At 46.9% G+C, this 27,324-nt stretch overlaps 1 protein-coding gene across 1 annotated transcript in view; it reads right to left on the bottom strand.

Annotated features, from left to right (window-relative positions):
• Positions 1 to 27,324, bottom strand: part of NIBAN1 (niban apoptosis regulator 1) — a 491,461-nt gene that overhangs the window by 46,063 nt on the left and 418,074 nt on the right. The window contains exon 9 of the mRNA XM_069641063.1: positions 19,266 to 19,453. Within this exon, the coding sequence (XP_069497164.1) occupies positions 19,266 to 19,453 (188 nt within the window). The remainder of the gene's footprint in view (positions 1 to 19,265; positions 19,454 to 27,324) is intronic.

The following is a 27,324-nucleotide window of genomic DNA, read 5'->3' as shown; positions in this document are numbered from 1 at the left end:
GTTCCCCTGCATATACACTGTGGCCGACCAATTGTTTCCCTGGATATACACTGTGGCCGACCAATTGTTCCCCTGCATATACACTGTGGCCGACCAATTGTTTCCCTGGATATACACTGTGGCCGACCAATTGTTTCTCTGGATATATACACACTGTGGCCGACCAATTGTTTCCCTGCATATACACTGTGCGATTTGGCAGCGACTGCAGCACGTCCCATACAAAGGAGCGTGTGCCCCCATTGCTATTCCATGTCTCTATGAAGCCCTTTAACCAGCAATCCCTCTGGCACAATCAGGAAATGCATGGGCCTGGTTTAGACCTAAATGCCAAACTGCAATAAAGTTTAAAAGGTTTATCATTTTTAGGGAACACGATGTGATGATTTATATAGTCTTAGCTGTGCTTCTGCCAGCGTTCAACGTCCCTTTCGCCAAAACCAGGATGAGCTAAGTGGCAGGGGTACAGGGCGCCCAATCCCGGGACATCGGGTGACCCTAATTCTGTGCCTGCTGATGTACCCTGGTACAGAGACCACCATGAAAGTAAACAAGAGGCCGAGGCTTCTGAGGTCATGCTCCGAATACAAGAATTGTAGCCACTTACGGAATCCGGAACATGACGCAGAGCAAAAGAGAAGTCCAGAGAAATGGATCCGAATTAAGATATTGAAATCGAATTCCACACAGGCCCGTTTCGAGGTGAAAGAAATCAGCCGCAACAGATGGGCGTGTAATCCCCGCGTGGGCATATGCAGAAGAACAGGTTGTGTGAATCCACGTCAACCCCTCCGCTCTGCGGAATTACACCCTTGTTATTAAATCACAGATGTAAAGCACCAAGCAGATGGAGGGCAGGCTTATTTTTGTAAAAAGGGAGGGTAAGCAACTTAAGTGCAAAATGTGAAATGTCCCGGTTTAATCTGTCTGTGGCTTGCTCAGCCTGCCTCCTTGCTCTGTCCCACCACTTCCCCAGTCCACCATTGCCCCATGCCCATTCCTCTGTGCTCCCTCCAAATGGCACCTGGGCGATCTGCTCCATGCCCCTCCATCCACCCATGCCTCGCCTGCCTGGTCCACCTCCCCTCTACTACTCTCCAGGCTACCTCTTCAGGCCAGGCTCCCCTCCCCGACTTTCCTCAGGACCTCTGAAACACCCAAACCCTCTGCAGGAAAACCTCACTCACCACTGATCATTGTCCTGGCTGACCGCCAAACGAACTTTGACACTTTTCCCACTCCCCTGGACTTGCTACAAAAGGGGCTGGTATTGAAATAATGATCAGCAAAAACACACCAGTAGCCCCTCTAGCTTCATCTCCCTTTTCCTTGGAGCACATGTCAAGACATCATCTTGCCAACACCCAACTTCTCCTCTACCGCCAACCCGACCCTACCTACTAACTTAATCTATCGCTGGCAACATTGGTCATTACGGGCAACCTCAACCTTAAAGCTAGTCCATCATTGGAATTATTGAAGAACAAATTTCAACTCTGGTTAGCCAGCGACGGGGCACAGCCCACTACCTCACCACCGCCCACTGACTATTCCAGTTTACCCCTCTGAATCTCACAATGTTTTTTATAATATAGTATATTACATGCCTGTTCTGGCTCTAGACCCTTCATCTACATCTTATGTATAAATGTTCACCTGTCTCCATCCTGGCTTACGCCGCTCTATACCAGCCCTGGTCTTCTGCTTACTCATAAATCCACACCGCTCTTGTAAAAGCACTCTGTACTATGCCTCGATTATCTTATTCCCGTCCTACGTATATCATTTTTATTTGAAATGATACCCTGAATTTTAAATAAATACAACTACAAAGTTTGACTTTTTGTCCAAGTCACCTGGACCCTCCCCACCCCGCTCATCCCCTCTTCAGTGTCATGCACCTGAACTATTTACATCTTCGACGCCCTCTCAGTGGCGGAAGGGGAAATATCCCCAGCCAAGAGCAGAGCACAGAAATCGAGGCCAAGCAGCATCCGGCTGGACCGCGCCAGTACATGTGTTCCCATCATGTCATGAAGGAGAGGAGAGAACCTGGCAACTGCTGCAAGCGAGCAAACACTTCCCAGACAGCGTGCAAGACGCGGTGTCAAGTTAATGCTTCCCACATGCAGAATCCGCAGGACCTCTTACTTTACTGCTTGGCTTTGGGTTACTTTCAGAATGTACTAACCCACCATAATGTATGATTTGTTGGGGGACCTTTCCCTACACTGTATGAACATGAACTTAATATTTGCAAAAGTTGGCCCTTCTTATATGTGTGCTATGGGGCATTGGAGACACTGAAGTTCTGGTGGTGGAGGGGACAAGGCACAACATGAGAAAGAATGGACAAAAAAATCTCCCACGTGAACAAAACTGGCAGATTCCATCCATAATTCCACTCTGGCGGGTCAGAAGGACGCAGATTTCACTTACCTTCATTAAAGAAAAAGAAAATGCCTATCTTTCCCTATGCTATAAGTCGTCCCCACATAACAAGACTAGCTAAGGTGCTCGTCAGTGAATGTCTTAACAGAAACTGTCCACCGTCCAAACTTACTCTAGCTGACTTTACCACTAAGAGAACAACTGTAGTCACTTACTATGTTGTAACTAAGCTTCGCATATACCTGTAACTGTTGCGCCCTGTTAACCGAGAGTCGCGCATTATAAATAATAAAACAAACAAACTCTCTACTGAGAGTTGTTGGTCTCTCTGCCCATGGTAAAGTTATCCAATATCAATAATTCTTAGTATTCTGTATTCTTTTTTACGGTTCATACTATTTAATCCCTTACTGATATCTGTTCTTGGTCATATATTCTGATCCAGCCTTATCCTCTGGCTTTTCGCTCATTGCTTTGCTCTCTTCTTGGTCTATGCTTTCTTTTCTTTGACTGTTAAGACTGTTAAGAGTATGAACACACCAATAACGATCCTCATTTACTCCTCTGGGTTTCAATGTTATAAACTCAATCTTGAATAAGACGAGTAGGATTGGTCCCATAACGATTCTCATTCAATCTTCTGAATTTTAATGTTATAATCTGTTTATTTTGACTGGGACAAGTATGATATGTCCCATAACGGTTTTCTGTCCCCCTCCCTGGTCTCTTGTTTTCCCAGTTACCTATTGCTCCTAGGTATATCGTCACTGGGGCCTCTACTTGCTCAGGGTCCTTTCTCTCTTCCGTCAGCCTGGCTTCTCTTGTTGCTTCAATGCTTCTCCCTTCGTGCCGTTGTCTAGGATAGTAGTTCCAATACAGTTAGGTTTTGTGTCTTTGGTCGCTGAGTGGTTTCAGCACTTTCCATCTCCCTCTGTCTTCCAGGACGCCACTCGTCCGACTTGGCTTCTCTCAGTTTCAAGACGCCACATGTCGAATTCTGATTCTCGTTCCCCCTCAAATACAGGATTCTGCGCGTCCAACTTTGCCTCTGCAGCAGCCTACGAGCCGTTTTGTAACTTGCGGGTACCCTGTGCCCTTCAATCTCCTGCCTCTCATATATAACTTCGCTGTGGTACTTCCCCGGCGTACGTCCAAGCTTCTCTCTCTCTCTGGTGACTTCTATCCTCCTCCCCATCTCATCCTCCTCGTCCCAGTTAAATGGGATTTAAAAGTACAGTTTTCTGCTGACAACAGCATATACTTGTTGTTAGGCTGTTTTCTGGGGAGATCCTCACAGGAACAGGAATCCTTGTCCCAAAAGGGGGGGGGTGTCTCTCGCTGGTGAGGTCCTACTTACCTTCACCCCTACGGAGGGTGTTGCGGAGCAGGCTCACCTTCCTCACCGAAATGGGGGGCTTGTGGGGCTTCCCCTTCAGGAGAAGGGACGAATTCCCATGATTGGACACAGCTGGTAGACATGAATTTTTGTAATTCCGCCTCCTTGGGTGGTATGAATATATTGGCGTGAAAACGTTGCCATTTCTGGCTGCAGGAATTAGGCTTTTCGTGGGCTGAAACGTTTTGAAACTGTTTGCATGCGTCTGGCAAAAAAGTGACATTTTCTTGCCAAATGTCAATTTGCACCCTAATGTGAATGGCGATGAATGGGAGGGTGTTCGTTTCTCAAATTTGCCTTCCTGTCTGCAGACGACCATCAGCAATTTTTCCCCTAAGAACAGGGACGCTGCAGCTGAAAAGTAACCGAGTCAGAAACAAAATGCACCAGGTCTGTGCTGCATGCCTCAAGCCCCCGTGAACATGCTTGTTAGATGTATTTTGGAAAAACCTGTTTTTGTGCCACGTTCCGCACGCATGACCATCTTTTGACATTGCTTGTACGTCATCTACCGGACCTCCGGTATCTAGGGTGGCCAACTGTGCCGTATTTCGAGGGACTGTCCTGTTTTGGAGGAGACTGCCATATGCTGGACAGGTACAAGTCCTGCCTCCTTTTATTTTGCAGTCTCGCCCCAGGCCCCCTTATTGTGCCTGCATATTGAGCTGCTGCCGATCTTCCAGTCGTGCTGTTAACGCTCCGACACCAAACCTCATTACAATGCTAATGCTTTGCTTGTAGCGCTGTTGTGGTCAGGTTTACAGTTGAAAAACGCGACCATCACCTCCCAAGGACAAATCTGCCTGGCTTAGAATGGTACCATGCATACCTCCCTGGGAGATGGGCCCCCAAGTGGGGCCAAAAAGGAACTTTACTGGAACTTCTGGCCAGCAGAAGGAGGGTCTCAAGGTGAGGCACCTAGTGGATTGGTCAATGAGGGATGAAGGGGAAATCCTATTTGTGTTCCCTCCAGGGATTGGCAGGGAATGTTGAAAGGCCGCACTAGTATGGAGAGGAGAGAGGACACAGACTGGAGTGGGCAGGAGCCGGGGCGGAGGGTGGGGGGGCACATTTCCAATCTTTATTTTCAGGAAACTACCCCAGCTGGGGCAGTGGTGTGAACCTGGGGAGTGCATTTGGGAGGCCTGACATGATCCTAAACTCTAATTTAGCTTCTCCGTGGCAAGGAGCAGAAGATGAAATGCAGGAGTGAGATGTGACGAAGAGTGTGGCGATGGAAGTTCTAGCCTGGAGGCAGGAAACGAGTGAAGAGCGGAGGAAGATGGAGAGATTTACTTGCAGGAGCAGGAACCCACGGACATTACCGGGACACCCAGAGTAGGATGCCATGCTGCCGCTGGCTGTGCCGCCGGTGCTCCTGCATGCCTTCTGCAGAGCATCCATGTGAACATCCCAAGTGTGGAGCGGACTCGGGGTGTGGGGGGGGGTCTGCAGGGGGTGGAGGAATCTACATCACCTTTCCTAAGGTGTGTGAAGTCATTAGATCTCATACTTGTACAATGTACATTAGATCCCCACGCAGGATGCTAACAGTAGTTATTTTCGGGATTGGACAGTGTCCTGGATGCTAACGCTACCATAGAACGGTCATCTATGTTGCATGATTTAGGGGCATCATTGTGGCCCCTAAACCATGGGTTTGTCGGGTTATGGTTGACGTTTTAGGGAGTGGGTCTGTTTTGATGGCCTAGAATGCTGGTTGACATTGACTCGACCATACATGCAACACCATTATTTCAGTAGTGCTCAAAGGGGTTCTGGTCCTGTGGAGAAGCCGTCTATGTATTTGCTGTGGTATCCGGTGAGCCCCATGAGGGAGTAAAGTGGGTCCTTCTTGGAGGGGGCTGGTGTTTGGCTGATGTCATCTAAAAATGGTTTCTTTGGCTGGATGCCTGCTCCAGAGATGGTGCATCAGAGATACGCAACCTTGAGTTGTTTGAATTGACATTTGGCCCAGTGCATGCCACTGTTTTGAATTTTCTGTTGTACACATGCAAGGGAGTGGCTGTGTGCTTCATTGGTGGGACTGTACAATTGTATTTATTGTTAGCACCGACGACTCGGAGGCATCACGGCGCTAGATTACACAATAGGATGACATGCTTATAGGAAACAACATTGTCAATGTAACATAGAAGTTTTTTTTTTATATAGATCTCAGACACTGATGCGGGGAGAATAAGCCGAATGGCACCTTCACCCACTAGAACACACTCCCTTTCTGATGTAACAAAAGCGGTATACTGTTTGGAAATTGGGGATAGCCATACCTGTGGTAGACTCTCCAAATCAAATTTTGAAAAGACCTTGGCTTCTTTGAGGAGCAGCAGCAGATCTGTAATGTTGGTGAGTGGGTTCAAAAAGGGCATGTTCAAGTTCCATAGATCAACACACAGTCAGAGGCTTTGGCCGTCTTGTGTCAGGTAAGAATAATTAGACTCAGCTACGCGGTGGCCTCCACTGGGCTGATAACGGTGCGGTGAAGGTCGTCATCCAACAGGAGTTTGAGGTCTCTTCTGGTGGCAACGGGAACTGGGCGTAGCTGGCTTGACCGGCACAGCTCCCTCTGGCTGAATAATCGTGCATGCGTACTGTTCAAGGGGACCAGAAGGTGTGTGGATATATCCTTACGCAACATGGGGCACACAGCGAGGACTTGCTCTTTGGAGCATGGGTTGCGCTGGATCACAAGTAGATGTGGTCCATCCCAATCTAGGGCGGCTGGGCCCTTCTCGGAAACCTACTTTAGCCATGGCTGCTTGCCCTGAGAAAAGAAGAGGGCTGCATTTGCATCCTGTGAGGTTAATCTTCTGGCCGCTAAAGGTGCCAAAATGGATATCACGGGGTAGAAAAAGTAAATGTCTTGGGGAATGATGTGGTAATAGCCCCTGTGCCGGCTGGTAATTTGATGTAGCACCAACATTTGCTTCGGGGGTGATCTTGTCAGGGACACAGGACTAGAGGTGCTACTTGATCAGCAAGTTTGTCCGAACCAGTCACGCTCTACGATTGCCAGACTGTGGCACCATTTAGAAATGCACATGGCCGTGAAACTTGTCATCTATTGCACTGCCTGCACTCTTTCCCACAGGCGGGCCAGTCTTCTTGTTCGGGTTGTGGGAACGACTCCCCCATGTGAGCATCCTCACACACACTCTGAACTTCATTCAGATGATGCGCGCGTGTTGGTTGCCCTACACGAGAACTCTGGACATGTGGTGGCCGCACTGGTGTGTCTGGGGGCAGTGCAGCACTGAAATCGTTGCCCTTTCAGGAGGTCTGCGAGTGCATTCTTGAGGATGAGGCTTAACCGGAGCCACCACACTCGTGGGATTGGGGACTTGGAGAGGATGACTTGTGTAGATACTGTTCATGCGAGTCAGGGCCGCTGAAGCATGTATTCAGTGTGTCCCTCCCTTCAGGAAAAACGTTTGTTTATTCTTTAAAGAACATGTTCATGATGAGAGCTATTTGAAGACCTTTTCATTTTGGCATAGGGTTTTAACAGGCCAAGCTACTTCGTAATTAATTAAAAGCGATAACCTTTTTTAAAAGATTTCGAATCAAATGCATCTTAAAGTATAGTAGATTGTATGAAGCTTGCTAACACCAAGTGCTTCGTTTGTTGGCCGTACAATGGAAAATGTACGTTTTAAAATCATTGCTCATCAAGACATTTATGTGCTGTGGTTTAATTCGTGTCCTTGAAGTGTAGGACATTGGATTTATCTTGATATACGTATCTTTGTTTTTATATTTATTTTTCTCTTATGTATATTTACTCCTATAAGGTTTGTAATAAAGCAATACATAACACTTTTATTGACTCCACCTTAATGCCTATGAGTTGGAAAACCTGCTCCTGGATTGCCTGCCGGGGGACATAATGTTATCCACTTGCCTATACATCTTGGCCAGCCGCCGGACCCTGTGGATTTGGCTAGAAACTGGAGGGTTATCTTTGATAGCCAATTGTCATTTGCTTTTCAGAATTAATCGCTCACCAAATGCATAAACTACGACCTATATACAAGGTTAGAAGTGTATGCCCCTAGGTCAAGTATTAGTCACTGCATGGTCTTGGTTAAGGCTGAGGGGATGTTATGTTATTGACTTCTATAGCACATTGGTCGCCCATAGGAATCATGGAGCTGGTGGGGGGGGGGGGGGTGGGGGAGGGGTGGGAAGAGAGATAAAACCACAGAAGGCAGGCGTAGGTCAACCAGGATCTAAAAATGAAACGGTTCAGGTGGCGTCGGAATGCCAAATCTTAGATGGATCCAATAGAGAATGGCAGGGTATTCCAGAGAGTAGAGGCGACAACCGTAAAGGCACGTCCCCCCACTCTCATACTAAGAAACCTAGGCACCCGGAGACACTCCACGCCATGCCCATAAAAAGCATGGTGGGCAATGCAGAGTTTTAAATTTGATTCTATCTGCCACCGGGAGCCAGTGTAAGCCCCCCACCCCTCCCCCCGCGTAGGAAGGGAAAGATGTGAACACGGTAAGAAACACCAGACGCCGCTCTCGCAGCATAATTCTGGAGGACTTTAAGCCGGTCAAGCAGGTATGCCGGTTGTGCCAGGTAGAAAGAGTTGTAGTAATCTAGTGGACCAAATACTGCAGAGGCAACAACCGGCACACGGAGATGGAAAGACAAAAAGGAAAGAACTTTCTGAAGAACCTTAAGTTTGAAATGGCCAGTCCGACAGACCGAACTGATTTGGGCCACCATGGAACTGGAGGCCGAGATCATCATGCCCAGGTCTTTCATCGTGGTCACAGGAGAGGAAAGAGGGCCAAGTGAACGGGGCCAGAAATCATTAGTCCAGAGCTAGGAAGCAGCAGAAGACTCAAACACCAATACCTCAGTTTTATCCCCATTGAGCTTGAGCCAGTGAAGACGCATCGAACTGCCCACTGACTCAAGGCAGGCTCGGAGTTTAGTAGCCGCTCCCAATTGTTTAAGGTCAAGACAAGCCACAGATTGTGTGTCGTCCGCATATGTGTAACACCGAAAACCATGAAATTTAATCAATTTGGCGAGTGGTTGCACATAAACATTAAAGAGACTAACAGATGTCAATACTTCTATACTGTACGGATGTTTCTCTGTGCAAATGTAAGAAGTGAGTGGCCAAGTTACAAGGTGCTCAAAACCATGCTCTCTGGACGGTCTTCTTAATGAAGGAAGAAATGGGACCATGCTTCAGCTGCCCATATAGATGTGTGGGCTGGCCTACTATGGAGGAGCAAAGCCTGATCTGAAGCCTCTATGGAAGATATTGGGGTCTCGCCTCACTTTTGGGCAAACCTACCTGAATGGTCAAACAGGGAAAGGAAGCGAAAAGGTTCCGGGAAGTCTCGCTTCGGAGGTGAAACCCTTATAGGGAAAGGCAGTTCGTTATGGAATGCCCTCCCCGCTGCAATGATGAGCATATCAATGCCGGAGGAAAAAAAGATTGAAAACTATTTTATATGGTCTGAAATAACCTGGGGATGATTGTTTAGTGGTTATTTTCTTTTTACTCGAATATTGTGAGGTTTTTATGCTGTATCCCTTGCCATGATGGTGTCATGGTTTGTGTCAGCACCTCGAAACAGTTTTTTCGCTAGCATTAGGCTGCGCTGTTACTCTTCCTACCGCTGCTGTTTTGTTGCATGGAATGTTCTTGGACGCTTTGTTGGGTCTAGGTCTGGTTCCGAATGGGTGTTCCCTGGATCCGCAGGACGGTGAGGCACTACACACAGACCTCTCTAGGTGGAACTTGCTTAGGTTCACTCGTGGAGTGGAAGGAATGCTCCCCGGTCTGGCTACGGCGAGGGGATGGTCAAGCGCGCGATTATGACTCATCCAGAAGGCCCCCTGAATTGTGGGGTCATAGCGATGTGCTAGCAATTGGTTGCGAATAGTTTGATCAGCAGCCTTGCCGCATGTGCTGGGGAGCTCTTCAAAGGCTATGACGAGGTCGTCGATGGATGGACTCCGAGGCCGTCTGAAGTCTGGGGGACACATTTTGTCCTTCAAGCACACTGTTCAGCACTTTACTGAATCTATTAGCTAGTCGGGCCTGGGCCGCCAGGAATGAATCTTGGCTATCCCGGCCATGTTGGTTGGCTCGTGGGAAGAGTCTCTGACCTTCTGTGCCCACACATTTTGAAGTAACGCAGATTAGTGTTCCTGTGCACATTTCAGACAGTTTGGAAATGAGTCTAAAGGAATGGGGCCTCTGCCAAATGAGGGGGGACAAAATAGTGTGCACACCCTTGTCCCCCCCTAAAATTATGCCAATGGCCATTGGGCCCCTCGTATAGGTGGTTGCCCAGAGGACGGAAGGCACATTGGCAGAGGCTTCACACCTTGCATGACTGGAGTGGGGACAGCAGTGCTTTAAGTGGGCCGGGATTAGCTGGGGCCGATCCCCGTCAGTCTCCGGAAAAGACTCCTGAGCCGGGGCCCCCCACACCTCTAACACCCCCCCACCCCTCCCACCCCACCTCGACTAGCCCCAGCCATGCTGACACCTGAGGCAACCCGTGTAGCCGCTGCACGGTTACACAAGCTGCCTGCAGGTGTCAACACTTCGGATTAGAAGAAAAGAAAAGGCATAGCCTTTTTTCCCCCTAAATCGAAGGGCGGACACCTGCCAGCGCGGGCTGCCTGGTGGCTCTGTACTCTGCAACAGGAGGAGGGCTGGACTGCCCAGCCCTTCTCCTGTTTGAGTAAATAGCCATCACCCAGCATGAAGCACATGGGCTCCTCACGCTGGATGATGGCTATTTACTCGTAAACAAAACGAGAGCTGGGCAGTCCAGCCCCCTCCTGTTTCAGAGTACAGAGCCATCAGTAGCAGGCTACAATTTCATTCAAGGAGCCTGTTCTAAAGCATTGCACCACGTGGCTCCTTGAATGAAAAGGCTGCCTGTGAGCTGGGACACAATGGTGTCACACCTTTGGTGCACCCAGACCCTTCTTTTGCTTAAAAGGAGGGGCTGGGCGCATCAAAAAGGTAATAATGACAGTGCGCCCCAGTTGTGCTTCTTTTAGCAGCCCGCACCCCTTAGGCGAGGGGGGGCTCTCGATAGGGGGCGTGGCCTAAGCACACCAGTTCTTAGGCCACGCCCCCTATCGAGAGCCCCCTCCCCTCAATTTCTTATCCCATTTAAAGCACTGGGGACACCCAAGAGGAAACTAGATGTCGGGGAGCTGCAGCAAGTTCCTGCATGCAGTGGGGGCCTGGAGCCTGCAGAGCTGACGGGGACCCCGGCATTAGAGCCTGTCGCGAGTGTGGTGGGAGACTGGAAGTTGTAGCATGGAGGAAGGAAATGAGGGAAGGCTGGAGGCAGGAGGAGAGTGCACTGGAGGCAGGCTGGGGTACACATTCTGAAGGTATACGCCGTCACATTGTGTTCTGAAAAACAATCCGTGAGCCATCAGCCGACGCGCTGCGTCAGATTGGGCCATGACACGTGATCCCGAATACCTCTTTATTAGCAAAAGCGACATGGCCTCTGCCATCAGGGACTCTGGAGAGTGCATTGTGCGCGCCCCGCAGGGTCCTATTTTCGGTTTCTTGCACTCTCGGCAAAGAGTAGGATCGATCAGGCTGGCCAGCAAAGCATTTCAATCGGATTTTCCTTCGAAAACGTTTGCTTTAAAGCACTAGGCGAGTGGATTGAGTGGATAAGTGACTCCAAATACATACAAAAGGGCTCAACGGTTAAACATCCAACGAATACGCCAAGCACACTTCCCTTCTGTATAAAGTTAACGACCACACATTGACCATAACAGCAATCTGGACTTGTGTCCAACTAGCCAGCAATGCCACTTCCTACCACAGGATGGCAGAGTGAAGAAGAGAAACAGAAAAATCAGAGAGGCTTCGAGCTAAGGTATGCGGTTAAATGCACAAGTCAGTGGTGAAAGAGAGAATAGTGAAAACAAGTATTGGCAAAGCCAATCATTTTAGTTTTCTCTAGGCAAACGTGCCCCAATTTATATATTTTGAACGTAGCAATTGTTATCCATTACAATGTTTGCCAATAGCTTTCAACAAAATTATTAACATGCTACCTACCAGTCTAACTTGTCTATGCAACAGAAATATGTACAATATATACAATCACCTTCTCCCATTTACATTAGATAATCTATACAAAAGGTTCACTTCAAGATTCACAAACACAAAAGTTAATCTTGTCAGAATGCACCGCAAATCACAGTTCCTTATTTTGGGGTATCAACAGCTCTTCTTTTACTTTGAGGATTTTTCTCCCACTTCACTCTCAGTGTAGCTCCCCTTTTCCACCTTCTCTCAAGTGGCGCTGTACACCTCCTCCTTCTAACACCAGGGCAATATCAGAGACTTTCGAGAACGCAGGGCCTTTACACTCCTCCCCATGCGCGACCGCTCTGATATATGGCCCCTTTCCTTAGACTCTTTATCTTGCTTTCTTCTGAACCTTCTGCCTTTCCGTGCCACTTGCACACTTCTATTTCGGCACCCTCAAACCATCTCTCTCTCCTCATGCCGCTTGCACACTTTTCTTTCTTTTCCATTTTCGTTTGGTGCCGCTTGCACCTTTAACACTTTCACTTGACTTTCTTTTCAGGTCTCTCTCACCCTCTTGTTTCTTCCTTTTCTTTACAATTCACACAGTTTCCTTTTTCTATTCTCTTTCACTGTCGTGCCACTTGCACTGTTCTCTTCTAATGCTCCCGCTCCAGACTTCTACATGCTACTGAGTTTCTCCCTTTCATTGAACCTCACTGGGTAGTGCAGCGTGAATGAGCAGACTCGTAGGCTTTAGCGTGGAGGCCACGGTCTCACCACCTGCCCCTCAGGCACCTCTGGGGCCTGGACACCTCCCAAGGGAATGAAAAGGGCCAACAAGCTATAGCTTTGCCTGATCCGGCTCCCTGGCCACGCTGCAACCCCCGACACTCAGCGTTTCAGCATCCTGCTCGCCTGTGGATCCTTCGGACCCCTCCATCAGTTGCCTGCTGCTCTTCAGCCCCCACTGTCCATCCAGCGCTCACATCTCACTCTGCTTTTCCTGGCAAAACCGGCTTAGGACTGAGAAGGGATCCCCTGCTGGACTCAGCCATGCAGCCTCACACTTCTGCTCTCCCAACTGCTACTCCTTACCCTGCTGAATGACCCATGTTGTATACACTTGAGGCCTGTTAAGGGGTTTCAGGTGCGCGTCCTTGGCCTCCCCGGTCTGCTTTGCATTGGGCCAATTACCAGGACAGGCCTGACCCTTACAACCCCTTTTCTCCTGGTCAGTCCTGGAGCGGTATTTAACAGAGTGCAGGTGTGTATAACTGCTGTCAAGCACCCGAATCTGCCGGATATCAATGAAGGGACAGCCTAGTGGTGTAGTGTAGTAAGCCTCTTCCTAAACGTCATCCCCCCAGTAAGTATGTTTTCCATAGGTAATCTTCCCAACTCTTGGTCTCCTCTTCCTCGTCCCAGTATATGTTGGAAATGGGGAGGAGGAAATGGGATAGGAACGGTAGTGTCCCACAAAGGCTGGGTGAAAGTAGGGTGATGGATAATTGGGAATATTGTGTCTTAAACTCCAGCATCCCCCTTTCACTCCCCAAGGACCCCCTACTCAGGTGATCCTCCCTCGTTCACCCCAGGGTCGGGATCCATGCGCGAGGGCCCTTCCCTGGCCCCCTGAGCATTGGATCCAGAAGGGAGAAAATGTGAGGACGCCTTCAGGTTTCTCACAGCTATTTTCACCTACATATTACAGTCTTACCCAGCTCTGATAAGACAACATGTGGACGTTGTACATTGTTTTGGCAATCCTAAAAACATTATTTTCAGAATTACTGTGGCAATTATTTTGCAGTTCTTGACATAAAATCACAAGTTGGAGGACAATTACATATTGAATGAACTAATATGGTAAGGTGTATCAAGGTAGTCAATGAGTTTTTCAGGAATGGTAAAAAATGCAGATACTGTGGGGGGCAATAAAACATCCTTTATAATCCCTAGCAAAATCACGAGCAGCATCTTCCCTCATTTTACTAAACAAATTCTTTGACTTAAAAGAGTTGTTGGAGAAAATCATGAAGGCATACATATCTTGATAATTCAGGTCACTTAAAGAATAACCTATGGTATCAACACATGAAGGAGGTGGGAGAGAGGTGTCAGATGAAAGCTGTTACGTGCATTCTCTCATCCCATACCCCATGAACACTGCCAGAACATTCATTGCAAAAGAGTTGTCTGCAGACGATGCAGAGTGCCTCAGTCATCTGGCAGTGCGCACAACCAGAGGACAATTCAAAGGAAAATGGGCAACCCTGCGGTGACTATCAAGGAGAACGTTTCCATATGAAGATACTTATGTAAAAACACAAAGGACCGTAAAAGGGATGGGTTGGACAACAGAAAACATATGTATCCTTCTCAGATTGGATAATGAATAAAGGTTGTCGAAATGAGGAGGATAGAATGTTCAAACATAGTGGAAAGATCAGACGTACCAGGATGCTGGGAGAGACCCCAGCAATTGGTGTATGGACGAGTGGCTGCCATCACAGGATGGGAAGAAGGAACCGGTAAGCATAGTGCAAATAGTAAAAGACATGTGTTTTGAGTCATGGGCCAAGTACTTCAAGCTATTAACATGGGGGTAGACAATGAAGAAGGACCCGTATCTATAATAGCACTAACAGATGTGACATGTTTAAAAAAATGAAAGCCTGGTGCTGGTTAGAGAAGATGCAAATAGTTGCTCGAAGTGGCAGGACTGAATGAAGGAACTGCTGTGCTAAGAGATCGATATTGGACCTGTGTATCCAGAGCTTAGATGCAGCTGCCTAGAAATTGGGGAGGAGTATGCTCCCTTGTGGTCATACATATTACTGCATTAGTGATTCCTCAAAGTGACCTCCATATTGACAAATTTCCAAAAATGGATGAACACCAGAGAATGAAGAGGTTGCTCAACCTCCGCCGACTGAAGAGGGAGAACTATTTCTCATATAAGTCAATAGAATCCTAGAATATTCCAGATGAGCATAAATTATTCAGCAAGACAGCCAATGACATCTATAGTTGCGCATGGACTTCAGACTGCCAAGGTTGGGCCTTCTTGCAATACATTTTATACCTTCCCATGATGGAGAAAATGGAACCCTGACAGAAGCAATAACTATGTTGATGACCCTGCATATTAAGATGGAGGATGAAGTTAATGAACTGGCAGGAGAGGACTGGTTTTCATCCGTTTTCATGGATTCCAACCTGGCTGGCAAATGCCTTCAAATTACTTGGAGCAATACTAGTGTTGGCGTTGCTAGGATTTTGTCTCATGAGGATCATTTTGGGACAATGCCAGAAAACTGCCAAGAAAGCTATTGGGATGAAGATGATGATTGATGTGAATGGAGATCATATGCCACAGACTGAAGATACCACCCGTGAGAACAAAGAAAAGTCCCCTGGCACCCCCAGGAACAAAGTTCTACTACCCCAAGCACAAGAAATATATAGGATGTTGGGTATTTTGTTGACCAATTGGAGAATGCTGCTACATGACCTGCAGTGTGGATGAACACAAAGAATGCAGGTGATCTGAGGGAGGTGACGAAAATATGGATCTCAAAGAAACCTAGATGTGAAGAGAGGGTGAAGATTTAAGAGGAGGAGGTGGTCAAGGACTGGAAAGGAGAGGGGAATGTAGAGGAGCAGGTGAATAAGTTCTCCCTAGCTCCTGCCCCCTCCCCTCCATCATGCTGGAACAGTAGAAGAGCGCTATGTGGGACACCAGGTATCATCCCAATACCGCATTGAGTATATCCACTCAAACAACCGTATCAAATGTACCCTTGCACTGAGAGGGTGGAAGGATGTCTACACACACCATTGGACATCATAGAGCTATAAGTGAAATCTGACAAGAGCAGAGTGACGTTATAGAGAAAAGATACTGAGATTCACTAAAACGATGTGCAAAGACTCAAAGAATAAAGATTTAACCGAAGTAACAAGAGAAACATGTAATCGAATATGAAGAAATTGTATATGCAATGAAGATAAATTAACCTGCTGATTAATAAATGTATATAAACAGAAACGCAAGGTAGATGAGATACATAGAAACTTGCTGCAGATGAAAACATAACATGGCTAGAGCGGCCATGATGGAAAGATGGACGTCGGACTCATTAAAACTAATCATGCTACTTCAGAAGCAGACCAGGGCTGCAGAGTCAGGAGACACTGGAAAAACAGTTTTGTATGAGGAATAAAGAGGAGTCTATTGGCCTGGGATCAAGGATGCTACTCCAAGGAATAATTGCACGGCGCAGGGGGAGTCAAACGGATAAGCCATGTGCATTAGAAATTTCTATTAGATTAAGCGAAGGAGAAAACATTTGCAAGAGCCAAGTATTAGACAATTAAAGATGTGGAAACATGTATGATGGAGCGAGCAAGTCTTTAGAGGCCAAGAAGGGTAATGACACTCAAATCAATTAAATCAAACAGCAGTAAATGGAAGGTTGAGATGGACACATTTGTAGTCTCCTCACATGAGATTCAGAAGTTGAAAACAAGGGCTATTCATTACCCCAAACGAAAACAATAGTGTGCCTACACTCCCTTGAATGCCCCAAAACAGAGAGCAGGCTTCGAGGCCAACTACATAGGAGAAGCCTTGGCTTGGGTCCTGACTGATGAGAGATGGACTCATTGGGAAAGTGTGGAGTAGACAGACGTTGCTTGTGGCACCAGAGTTTTGTTTTGCTTACGTGCTGCCAACAAGCCGAAAGTCCAAGGTTGGGAAAGCATGCCAACCAATCAGAGGGTCTATGTACCAATATGCTATACAATTTTGCAAAGACCAACCTGTTGCCATTTTTCTGCTATAATCAGTATCATACGTATTTAGAGGTGGTTTGAGGCATGGCCACCAGATAAGGGGCAGCCAATGAAATTACTAACACATATACTATAGGTACATATGTTCCCTTAACCAATACCTCCCTTTAATAAGTTTTAGTTTCCACGTAGGACGACTTAATAGATGAAGCATATCAAGGCATAAAATCTTTATATAATCACATTTGGGTGTAAGTATGTGAATTACTGCTCGTTATTCGCCAGATTGCCCTACTTTATTTTTATGCTGATAATAAAGTAGGACATATTCTTTGAGTCTGTTCAGTTATTTGTGTCCAAGGTCATTATAGGTAATTCCATCTAGCACATGAGATGCTTCAAGGTGCTAGAGCACACTGGCGTCGCAGAACATTCTAATCTTAATGGCTACCATGTTAAAGTACAATTGCAATCCCTGGGTATCAAATACTTTGGCCTTGTGTGCCACTTCACCTCATGTTTATTACTGGTCAAAACAAATGGCCGGGTCCCTCTGCAAGACTTCAAGAGATTACATCTGCCTCCTGTGGAACTGCCAAGCCAGAAACATCATGTCCTGTTCAATGGCTGACCATCTGCTTGGTTAATCATTGCTTCTCCTTCGCCCTTCACTTCTGCAAAACTAGTTATTCCCACATGCTCTGAACTCATCCCGTGAACTGCTAGTTGCAGAGCTTGGTTCTTCAGGGCAGGCTCCCCCTTCCTTGCACGGACATTATGAAACTCTGTTGCGTCACACAAATGTCTGAATCGTGTTTATATTTCATTTGGCAATTTTAGCATTTTATCTTTCTACGCACGTGCAAATTATGTATCAACTTGAACACTGAAAACACTAAAGTAACATATCCTATTCACATTTAACTACACTGGATACATATGAAAATGCAACATTGTGCCGATTTCACTGCCTCACAGTCACAAATATTGCGCGTGCAATGTGAACCCCTCTTCATCGCTGGAACCTTTCCTGACCACCCCAACACTTACCTGCTGGGGGCAGTGCTCCAGGATATTTGGTCCTGCGGGGTCTCTATCTTCGTTACACTTTTCACACAGTTATGGCGTCTTTATGAAATACCATCATTTGTTCCCCAACCTAACATCTGCTCATTCCCTGGGTGTCCTGCGACATCACTATTGCCAAAGCCCATAGCTTCCTTGCATTGCTCTGCATTTCCTTAGATCTGCATATAAACATTAGCAATGTGGTATTTGCCACACCACACAGGTATAAGGCTCTTCCTAGCCCTGGTCACGACATCAGTTAAGCCAGGGAATCACCGGGAAGACGGAGCGCATATCTGCACCTCTTTCCAACCTCCAAACTGTTCCTGGCTCTGCCTCGACTCAGGGCTGGACTGGCCTACAGGCGACTCTGCACCCTGGGCCTCTTGTGTGGCATTTCCAAATTTCCCCATAGGAAAAAGGTTGGACTTGCTGAAAAAGTGTAATATGGGACCACTTTGAAAATATTTCCAGGGCCTTTTTTAGTTTCTAATCCACCCCTGGCTAGACTGCACTACTAGGCCAACTTTCCCGGGGGTGCAGCGACCTCACTAGGTCTTGGGGTGAAGTTGGAGGCCTGACATTGTCACATAACAGGCCTCCTGCCTTTGTTCCGATGGCCTTTTCGTAAACTGATTCTGATCATTATATCCTGGCAGGTACACTTATCCTGAATAGTGACTTGGTTTTCAGGTGGCAGATTTATCATGGTGCCATACTTTGGGAGTCAGTAAATGTGTCGTACTTTCCCCGCCACTCACCCCTTCACCTCTCGCTATAGGTCAATCAAACAATGCTTTTATGTAAAGGCACCTTACACTAGGACTCCCTCCGCTCTCCATCATTGCCTACTTTGTAAAGTAATTTCTGTTCAAAACGACACCCTAATTCTTCCATGAATACAATCCCAAAACCCTGGCAACCCTGTTATGGGGGCTTAAGTGTTTGTTTCTCTTAAGTGGTTTGTATTCGGCCAATCGAAGGAGGGCAGAGTACCTAGGGGAGAGCAGATCCCACTAGCTGGCCACAAGTCCATGCAATGAAACCGTCCAGCCAACCCTCGCCTGTGGCCTGGATTCATCCCCAGAGTGCTGCGAGGGTTGAAAATGGGGACTCTGGTGCCTAGAAGTGTGACGATGAAGGTTGCCAATTGTTTTCATCACCTGCGACAGATCAGCTGGACGTTTATTGAAACAAAAATTACTGAATCAGCAAGGCAGCTGGAAAATTCACCAACCCGGATCAATTGCAATCTCTGCACCCCCCTCTTTTTGGCAGCACGTACACCCTCCACCCTTTGAGGATCATGGCTCTGACTTAAGAAAATACAGCTGCTAAAACGTGAATGCGAAAAATAGTTCACAGAGCAGAGGAACTGCAGCTAGAAAATTTACTGTGCAATGTAAGTATCAGGCAGACTTCAAAGAGCGGCCAGGTCTAGATCCAGCAACCACGCATGGGACTAGGTCTGGCTCAAAAGGACACGCAACAGGGAAGCGTTGCCAAAGGCAGACACAAGTGACTCCATCTTACCTCTGTCAGCTTCGCAGAATCGTTCCCCGTCTGGAAACTCTGGCTGATGGCATCAATCTCTTTTTCCAAGAGCTGGCGAAGCTCACTGAAGCCCGAGCTCACCGGTCCCATGAGCTCCTCCAACACAGAGGCCAAGAAGGGCTGGATGCTCTCCACAAAGCACTTCTCTGCTGGCTCCATCACGGTGGCTAAAGAGGCGGATGGAGAGAAAAATCAAACATTTAATGCAACGGCGGGGCGCATGGTGAGGTGGTGGGCAGCTTCAAGTGACCATGGTGCTGCGAGAGTGAAATGTCCTAGTTTAGTTAATGGCATTGAGAACACCAGGTCAGACAAGCACTCTAGGTGAACTAGACAGTGGATGCCTCCCATGAGGGCTCATTCGTGCACCTCGGCCCTACGGCATACGGTAAACGGTTACTTTATTGATTTTATTTCATATATTTGTCATTTATTAAGCGCACTAAACCCTCAGGCATCAAGGCGCTGGTTACATAAAAGGATATAAAACACAGTCAGACAGTACATTATACTTTGCTATTTACATGTGAATCTAGACATTTAGGTAGATAAGGTAAGGCTAATGATGGGCTCGGTGTTTGCAATCTTCGCGGAATAGCCAGGTTATTAGCTGCTTTCAGAAGGCCCGGTAAGAAAGTTTGGATCTTAGAGATGAGGGCATGGCATTTGAGTTCTTAGCCGCGATCACCGGGGAGCCGGTCCCTCCTGATCTTTGACGATTAAATCTCCGTATGGAGAGTTGACACATGTAGGCTGAGTGGGTGGGTCTGTTGGACTGGCAATTGGCAAACTTAAGGGCCAGATATTTTGGGGCATTGTTGGGGATGCACTTGTGGGTGATGGCAAGAGATTTGAACAGGATGCGATCACGGATAGACCGACAGTGTACTGGTCTTCTGATTGCAGATATAGGATCTCTTTTCAGGATGTTCAAGACTGCTCTCAAGACATTGTTTTGAATAACTTGCATCCTGTTTATGTTGCCAGTGCAAGTGCCCACAAATATGGAGTTGCAGTAGCCGAGCCTAAAGCCGGTTAAACCTCTTGCTAGCATGATGCAACGGTCAGACGAGATGAAGGGTCTGCAGGCACCGATGAATTTTGTGGTATAAGCTACTTGTGAGGCAATTGCATTTACTTGCTTGGTTAGAGACAGACTGGAGTCCAAGTAGACCCCAAGGGTGAGAAACTGGGATAGTATTGCTGTTAATAACGAATGTTTTGTATGCTCTGTCAAGTTTCTTTAATTGCGATTACAGCCTGACAAAGAGCAACTCAGTCTTGTTGGCGTTAAGGCATAGTGAGCGATGAGCCAACCAGGCCTGGATGGTGTTGTAGACTTCACCTAGTGTGTTGGTGTCAATGGAATGGTCTCCTGTAATGGGTTGGAGAATCTGGGTATCATCTGCTTAGTTAGTGTAGGAGATACACTAAGTGTCCATAAGATCGAAAAGTGGCTTTGTGAAGACATTGTAAAGGGTGGGTGAGACACAAGAGCCCTGTGGGACACTGCAGGTGACTAGGGTGGGATGGGCTAAAGCTGTGGGTGAGAAAACTGACGTTTTTCTACTAGATAGGGAAGATGCGATCCAAGTGCTTACCTCAATGGTGAAATTAGCTGCTTAGGCAGGTGTTCACAGAGAATTTGGTGATCAACCAAATTCAACGTTGCAGAGAGGTCCAGCATGAGAAGGAGAGACATCTTGTCATCATCTTTGAATGCATTCATAGTGCGGATTCCGTGCTGTGGCCTAGTCAGAATCCCGTTTTGCGCAAACCCAAGAGACTATTGGTTTCCAAATGTGCAGGTATGCAGCTCTGTCTAAGATTTTGAGGAGGAAGGGGATGGTAGTGATGGGGTGATAGTTGGTAGGGATATTTGGATCGAACGCTGGTTTCGCAATTAAGGTTAAGACCCAGGCATCTTTTAGGATGGCTGGCACTGAACTGGTAGCGAATGAAGAGTTGATAAGTGAGTTAATAAATGGTGCAAGTGCTTTTGCGCAGCCTTTTAGGACTGTGGCCGGGCATATATCCTCTTAGCATCTGGAAGGTTTGATGCCTTTTGTGATTTTTGTTACCACCAGGTCCGAGACAGGTAAGTTGAAGGAGAATGAGGCCTAGGCCTAGGAGCTGCGTCTCTTATGGTCAGATTGTTTTTCTTTGATAGGATCTTTCCTTGGAGTAAAGCTATTTTGTCCTGGAGGGCGGCTTGAATGTTTGTGTACCAAATAATATATTTGATACAGTTCTGAGGCTGGGGGGCAGAAGATTCCAACTCCCTTAATATGTTGAGGTCTCTGGTAGATTTGGCACCGTCAATTCGGGCATTATATGTGGCTCTTTTGCTTCAATCATGGCACGTTTATAGTCCTTTGCTAGCTTAGTTAAATGTGTTTTGTTGGAGGTTGTGGGATCATTCCTCCAGGTAGTTTTGGCAGCATGTTTATCTTTGCAGAGTATTTTGAGGGCAGGAGTGAATTATGTGTTAAGGTGGGATTGTGGTTTGGCTTTTCGTGTTCCCAAGGGGGCTATGGCTTCCAAGGCCTGTAGTAAGGAAAGATTGTAGGTCTTAACCAGCGAGTTTTGATTGCTTAAGCTAGTTTGAAGGCCAGTGAAGGCAGTTAATAAAAGCACGATGCAAGCTGGAGTAATATTCCTAGAGTTTCTGGGGAGCATTGCCGGCAAGGGAGCTGGAGAGGTCTGTGGTTGATTAGCAATGGAGACGCTGAAGAGGATGACGTTATGATCTGACCAGGGGCATTTTGCATTAGAAACGATAGTAATGTTGCAATTACGTTCTACTAACCAGTCTAGAATTTGGCTTTATTATGAGTAGGGCTCATTGTGCATTGGCTGCAGAGCGGACAGGCACTTGAATACAGATTTGTGTAAGAACAAAGAATGTGTGTTTGGCTAAGGATCGAGGATGCCACAGTGAGAAGCAACTGAAAAGTACAAAAGGAGATGAAGAGGATAAGCCATGTACGTACGACCTATTTCTCTTAGATTAAGCAAAAGAGTAAACATTTGGTGTGTCAAGTTTTGGACAATTAAAAGAGAAGAAAGCATATGCAAGACAGCGAAACCAAGTCTCCATAGGCCAAGAAGAGTAATAGCACCCAGTGTAATTGAATCAAAAAGCACTAAATAAAAGGACAACATGGACAAATCATGATCTCCTCACACGTGGTGCAAGAAAAGAAAACAAGGCCTATTCAGACGCTCCAGACGAAGATAGCAACATACCCTCACTCCCTTAAAAGTTCCAGAGAAGAGAACAGTCTGCAAGGTCAACTACAAAGAAGAGGCCTTGGCTTAGGGCCTTAACTGAAGAGATGGCAAGGCCAAGTGGGCAGTTGTCTTACATTATTCCCTGCACCTGGGTTTCATTTTGCTTACGTGCTGCCAACAAGCCGAATGTCCAAAGTTGGAGGAGTGTGCCAACCAATTCGGATGGCCTGTGCAATGATGCACTATACATTGTTGCAGGAGTCAATCCACTGCTGTTATTGTATTATCTCTATTTTAGGTAGAGGTTGTTCCAGGCGTGCCTACCAGATAAGAGGCAGCCAATGATGTTACTAATACCAAATGAGTTAAAGGTATACATGTTCCCCTAACCAATCAATCCACCCAATAGATTTGTACTATTTGCCACATAGGATGACGTCACAGCTGACGTATATTGAGGTATAAAGCCTTTGTGTAATGGAAACGTATTTGGGAGGAAGCTTCAACTTGTTATGCTTGCCAGATTTCCCTGCTTTATTGAACTGATAATAAAGTAGCACTTTGTCATATTCTTTGAGTCAGTCTGGTTATTTGGGCCCAATTAGTTGTTATGGTAATCCCGTCCACCACTTGACACGCTCCAGGCGCTACTGCACACAAGCGGGACTGCTTTGGTCTTCATGTTTTGTTATAAAAAATGTTCTCATGTGATAACTGCACAGCGACACAATTTCAGACTACATTTTTGTAGAGGCAAACAAAAGCTATGAGCCACGGTCTGCTTGCACAGTGTGGCATTACACGACGAGCCGTAGGGCCTCTTTTGTAATGTGGAGTCTGTGTGGGCTGATGAAGGACTGGCGCATTGACCGGGAGGCATTGCCTAGTTCCCACAGTGGCGTGCACTGCGCAAAATCAATGAATGTGCTTTGCCCTGGACCATTTTCCCATCACAAACTGCGGTGGAGACCGAGAATCCATTATTTTCTAACCCCACTTACATCCTCCCAGAGGAAAGCAGCAAGAAGTGTCACTGCCTTACCCCCTTCAAAGGTAAACCAATAATAAAAGCCATAATCTGTGACGCCTGCCCTGCACTATGTATGGCATCGGCCAATCAGATGGCAAGTCAACCAGGTTGCCAGGAACATGGGCAGAATCCGCCAGTAACTGCCGGCATTCTTCCCATAAAACCTGTTGCTCCCCTACAGGTCTGCCTGCTACCTCTCTGCCTGTGTCCCAGGCCTCACTGTCCCTCCCCGTGCCCACGTCCGACACCTGCTCCCTGAGATCTTGCGCTCCTTGTTACGACCAGGTCACCAGCCTATTGGCTCTGGAAATAGTAAAAGGACAACGTCCCTTTGCTATTTTGTTTTGCAATTCGACTTTAGGCGAAATAAGTGGGCATGAGTTGTGTGAAGCTGTTTTCCCTTTAGAAAAAATATAATTATCAGCATTCTGGAAGGTAGCTTAGGGTGCCAATAGCATTGATACATGGGTTCAAGGATAGACACGGCTCTACAAGCCTTGAGATTTCAACCTGGGATTGGGCTGGTTACACTTTACCTCCTGTGCCCGCCCCATTGTTTGGTGGCTAATGCTATAATGTGGTTAGAGTAGGATGCTAGTGTAGACAGATAGACAAACATTAGGGCCACTGCACTATCCTCATCACAAGTTCAGGCAGTGGTGACTGGTCACTCAGGGGCAGAGGGGTGCCACTCTCTCGCTTAAGTGGCAGGCAGCACAAGCCACCCATGTGCTTAATTTGCCTGGGGACTGTGCCACCTGCCTCTGAGCTTTGGTGCTTCCTCTTGATGCACATTTATTTTTTGTTTCTATGCAGAGCCCTTTGGGCTCCACAAGACACATCGCGTGCCATAATGAGAGGTGGTGGGGTGTCGGACGTCTAGCCCCAACACCTCATTATTGCACTAGCAACGTACGCTAAGTGACAGGAGAGGGGACCTGTGCATGGTATTCTTTTTGATTTACCCTTGATGCACAGCAAAAATACTTTACTGTGCAACAAGGGTAAAGCAAACATGAGTGTTACTACGTGGCTTGACTGGCCTACATTGGTGGTGGCATGGCATATTTTACGTTGGTTCAAGTCTAAAACAAACACTATGAGGGATATTACATTGCAACATTGGTGGCTCCAGTGTGGCCATATAGTCTTGGCGTGCCATGGCATTTTTGTACTGGGTATCAAGGGTAAAAGCAAACCTAAGTGTAATTATGTGGCCATGCTGGCCTTCATTGGTATAGCAAGCTTGGATAAGCTTTCTTTCTGTGACATGGCATGGTTTGACTGGCATATACTGGTACACCCTGCATTGACCTGTATGGGTACAGCCAGCAAAATCATTTCTTTATAAAGGGCATATGTCGTGGGTAAAGGCATCATAAAAATGCGTTGGAAAATGCTCCCGTGTACTCTTGGGAACTTGCATTTATTGGGCTTTTTCATGTGCTCCAATACAAAACCGATTACAAACTGTGGATTTTACCCAATTTTTCACATTATCGCACCATTTTAACCCATTTAAGAAATGTTTTCGCCCCACCCTCAAACATTTTGTGAATTCACATAGCCCTTCAACATTATTATACCTAGAGGGCACTCTAGATCCAACTTGCATGTGGTATTGGCTCTCAATCAATTCCTTATTCATATCTACACACAGGCATATATTTAACCGAGTTGGTTTCCCAGACATTTGACAAATAACATTGTTATAGTGTTGCAAAATGCTCAGAGCAATACACGTCGCGCAGAGACATGTTCAAGCCCTGTCGGTCAGTATAAATGATTAACAAGTGCGCGCCTCGGGTTTATAAATGGCATGGATTAAGTTGACCAGCCATATTTTATATATTTGCTCTAGATTATCAGTTCCCAACTATTGTGGGAATTGCATTCCTTGGGAAACCCAGCTACCCAGGATGCACCTTTCTAGCTGGCACGCAACCTCTCCTTGCTACCCAAGTGGCGAATCGTGTCGCTCTCTGCGAGTGGTCTTAATAAGCATTCATACATTGCATCGCAGGGTGGTTTGCACTGGACCTAAAAATACGAATTCTTGGTGAGGCCCTTTTAGCAAAGCTCCATTTGGGCCCACCACAGAAACGCTGCTAATGCGGAAAGCAGCTGATCAAATGCAGAGCATCTTTCAGCGGTGGTGCCGGCCATTCATGCAGGCGTAATGAAAACCGGCTGTTCTGGCCTTCAGAGTGTGATGGGCAGGAGGGCACTACCTGAAGTCCTGCGTGACGTGCATAAGGGCAACCATGCACAACCTACGGTCCTCTGAGGAAATGCGCATTGCTGAGACATGTTGCGCCCAACGTTGGGTCCAGAGATTGGGAATGCTGTGCCCCCTGCACACCTATGCTGCCCCAGTCCCACGCTCTTCACGAGGGCGCGGGTTTCCGCGGGACTCTTCTCCTGCTGGATGCCAGCGGTATGTATGCATATTACGCAATCTTCCAGGCTCTGTACTGCGTTACGCGGCCCCTTAAGTGATGGGGAAGTTTTAATAGAGACCACGAACAGACTGTTGCACTAAACTCCTACCTGCTTCCGGTTGCCGGACTGGCGTCATTGTGGTAATTGGTCCTTCTCGAGCCAGGTTCACACAGGGGCCACAGTTTACACTAGGATCTCCAGGTTTACACCCTCCCCCCCCCATTCCCTGCAGTTCCCTCTGACCCAGGGGTCTAGTCCTAAAATTTAAAGTGGGGGGACTCATCAACAAACGCAACGGGATGCGACGTCGCTAGACATCAGCATCATATCAAGGTGAAATATGCACATTTCATTAAATTGACTTTGCATAACCACCCAAATTGGGCAGGACGAATGGCATTTGCCCTTCATAAAATCAACACAGACACAATCCAGAGAGGATATTTTCCTCCGATAATGTTTTTGAAAACGTTACAAGGTGTACATGTTTTAAACTCCAAGAACCAATACAAATCTTTTCCCTGGGACTTGCAGTACCGAAATGCGACATTTCACCTTTAATTGATTGTTAATTTTAATCAGGTTATATAGTGCAGTGGTGAAGTGTCCGGCCTACAATCCTGACGCCTGCGGTTTGATCCGCAAGGTCAAATTTAAATTCATAAATTCAAAGAGGACATCCAATGTTTCTCATTTTAGCTGGGGGGACCGAGTCCACCCTCTGAATAAAGTGCGTGGACTCCGTCCCCCCCCCCCCTGTGTACCCTCGACTTGAGCTCTGCTCCGACGATAGCCCGAATCCACCTTTGCCTTGATTGGGCACACTGCTTTGTATTCTTTGCTTGAGCTGAAGGGCCACAATATCCTCCCATTTGCTGGGCTCTGGTCTGCGTTTTCATGCACTTGGATTGTAACTCCAGCCCTGCGTTCACGTGCTCAGTGCAAATTCCATCTTGTTTTTGGTTTGGAGGTGCGATGCATTTGAATCGTTAGCGCCGTTGGTGAGATTTAATGTTCGCATCCTTTTCAGGATCGGTCATTGTAATCTCACATACCCCTTAACCCAGTGGACTGGCTTTTCTGATGGACTGCATCTCTGTAAAAGATTTTCATGATGCCTCCCCCTTAGTGGGGCGCCTTTTTTTTTCTGAGTTTGGATCTCAAAGTTAGGTTCCTTTTTCATGCATGGTAAACACCATATGGCGGGCTTAAACAATGCATGCAAAGAACAAGTTACTTACCAACTGGTAACATTCTTTCGACTGGATGTTCCTCCAACTTATTCCACATCTTTGACATGTAATGCCCACATCTGTGCTGCTTCTGAAATTT

This window comes from Ambystoma mexicanum, chromosome 1q (genome assembly GCF_040938575.1).
Source record: "Ambystoma mexicanum isolate Mex_15411 chromosome 1q, UKY_AmexF1_1, whole genome shotgun sequence".
NCBI lineage: Eukaryota > Metazoa > Chordata > Amphibia > Caudata > Ambystomatidae > Ambystoma > Ambystoma mexicanum.
The sequence above is the reverse complement of the archived record's forward strand: the minus strand, read 5'-3'. Positions and strand labels throughout refer to the sequence as shown.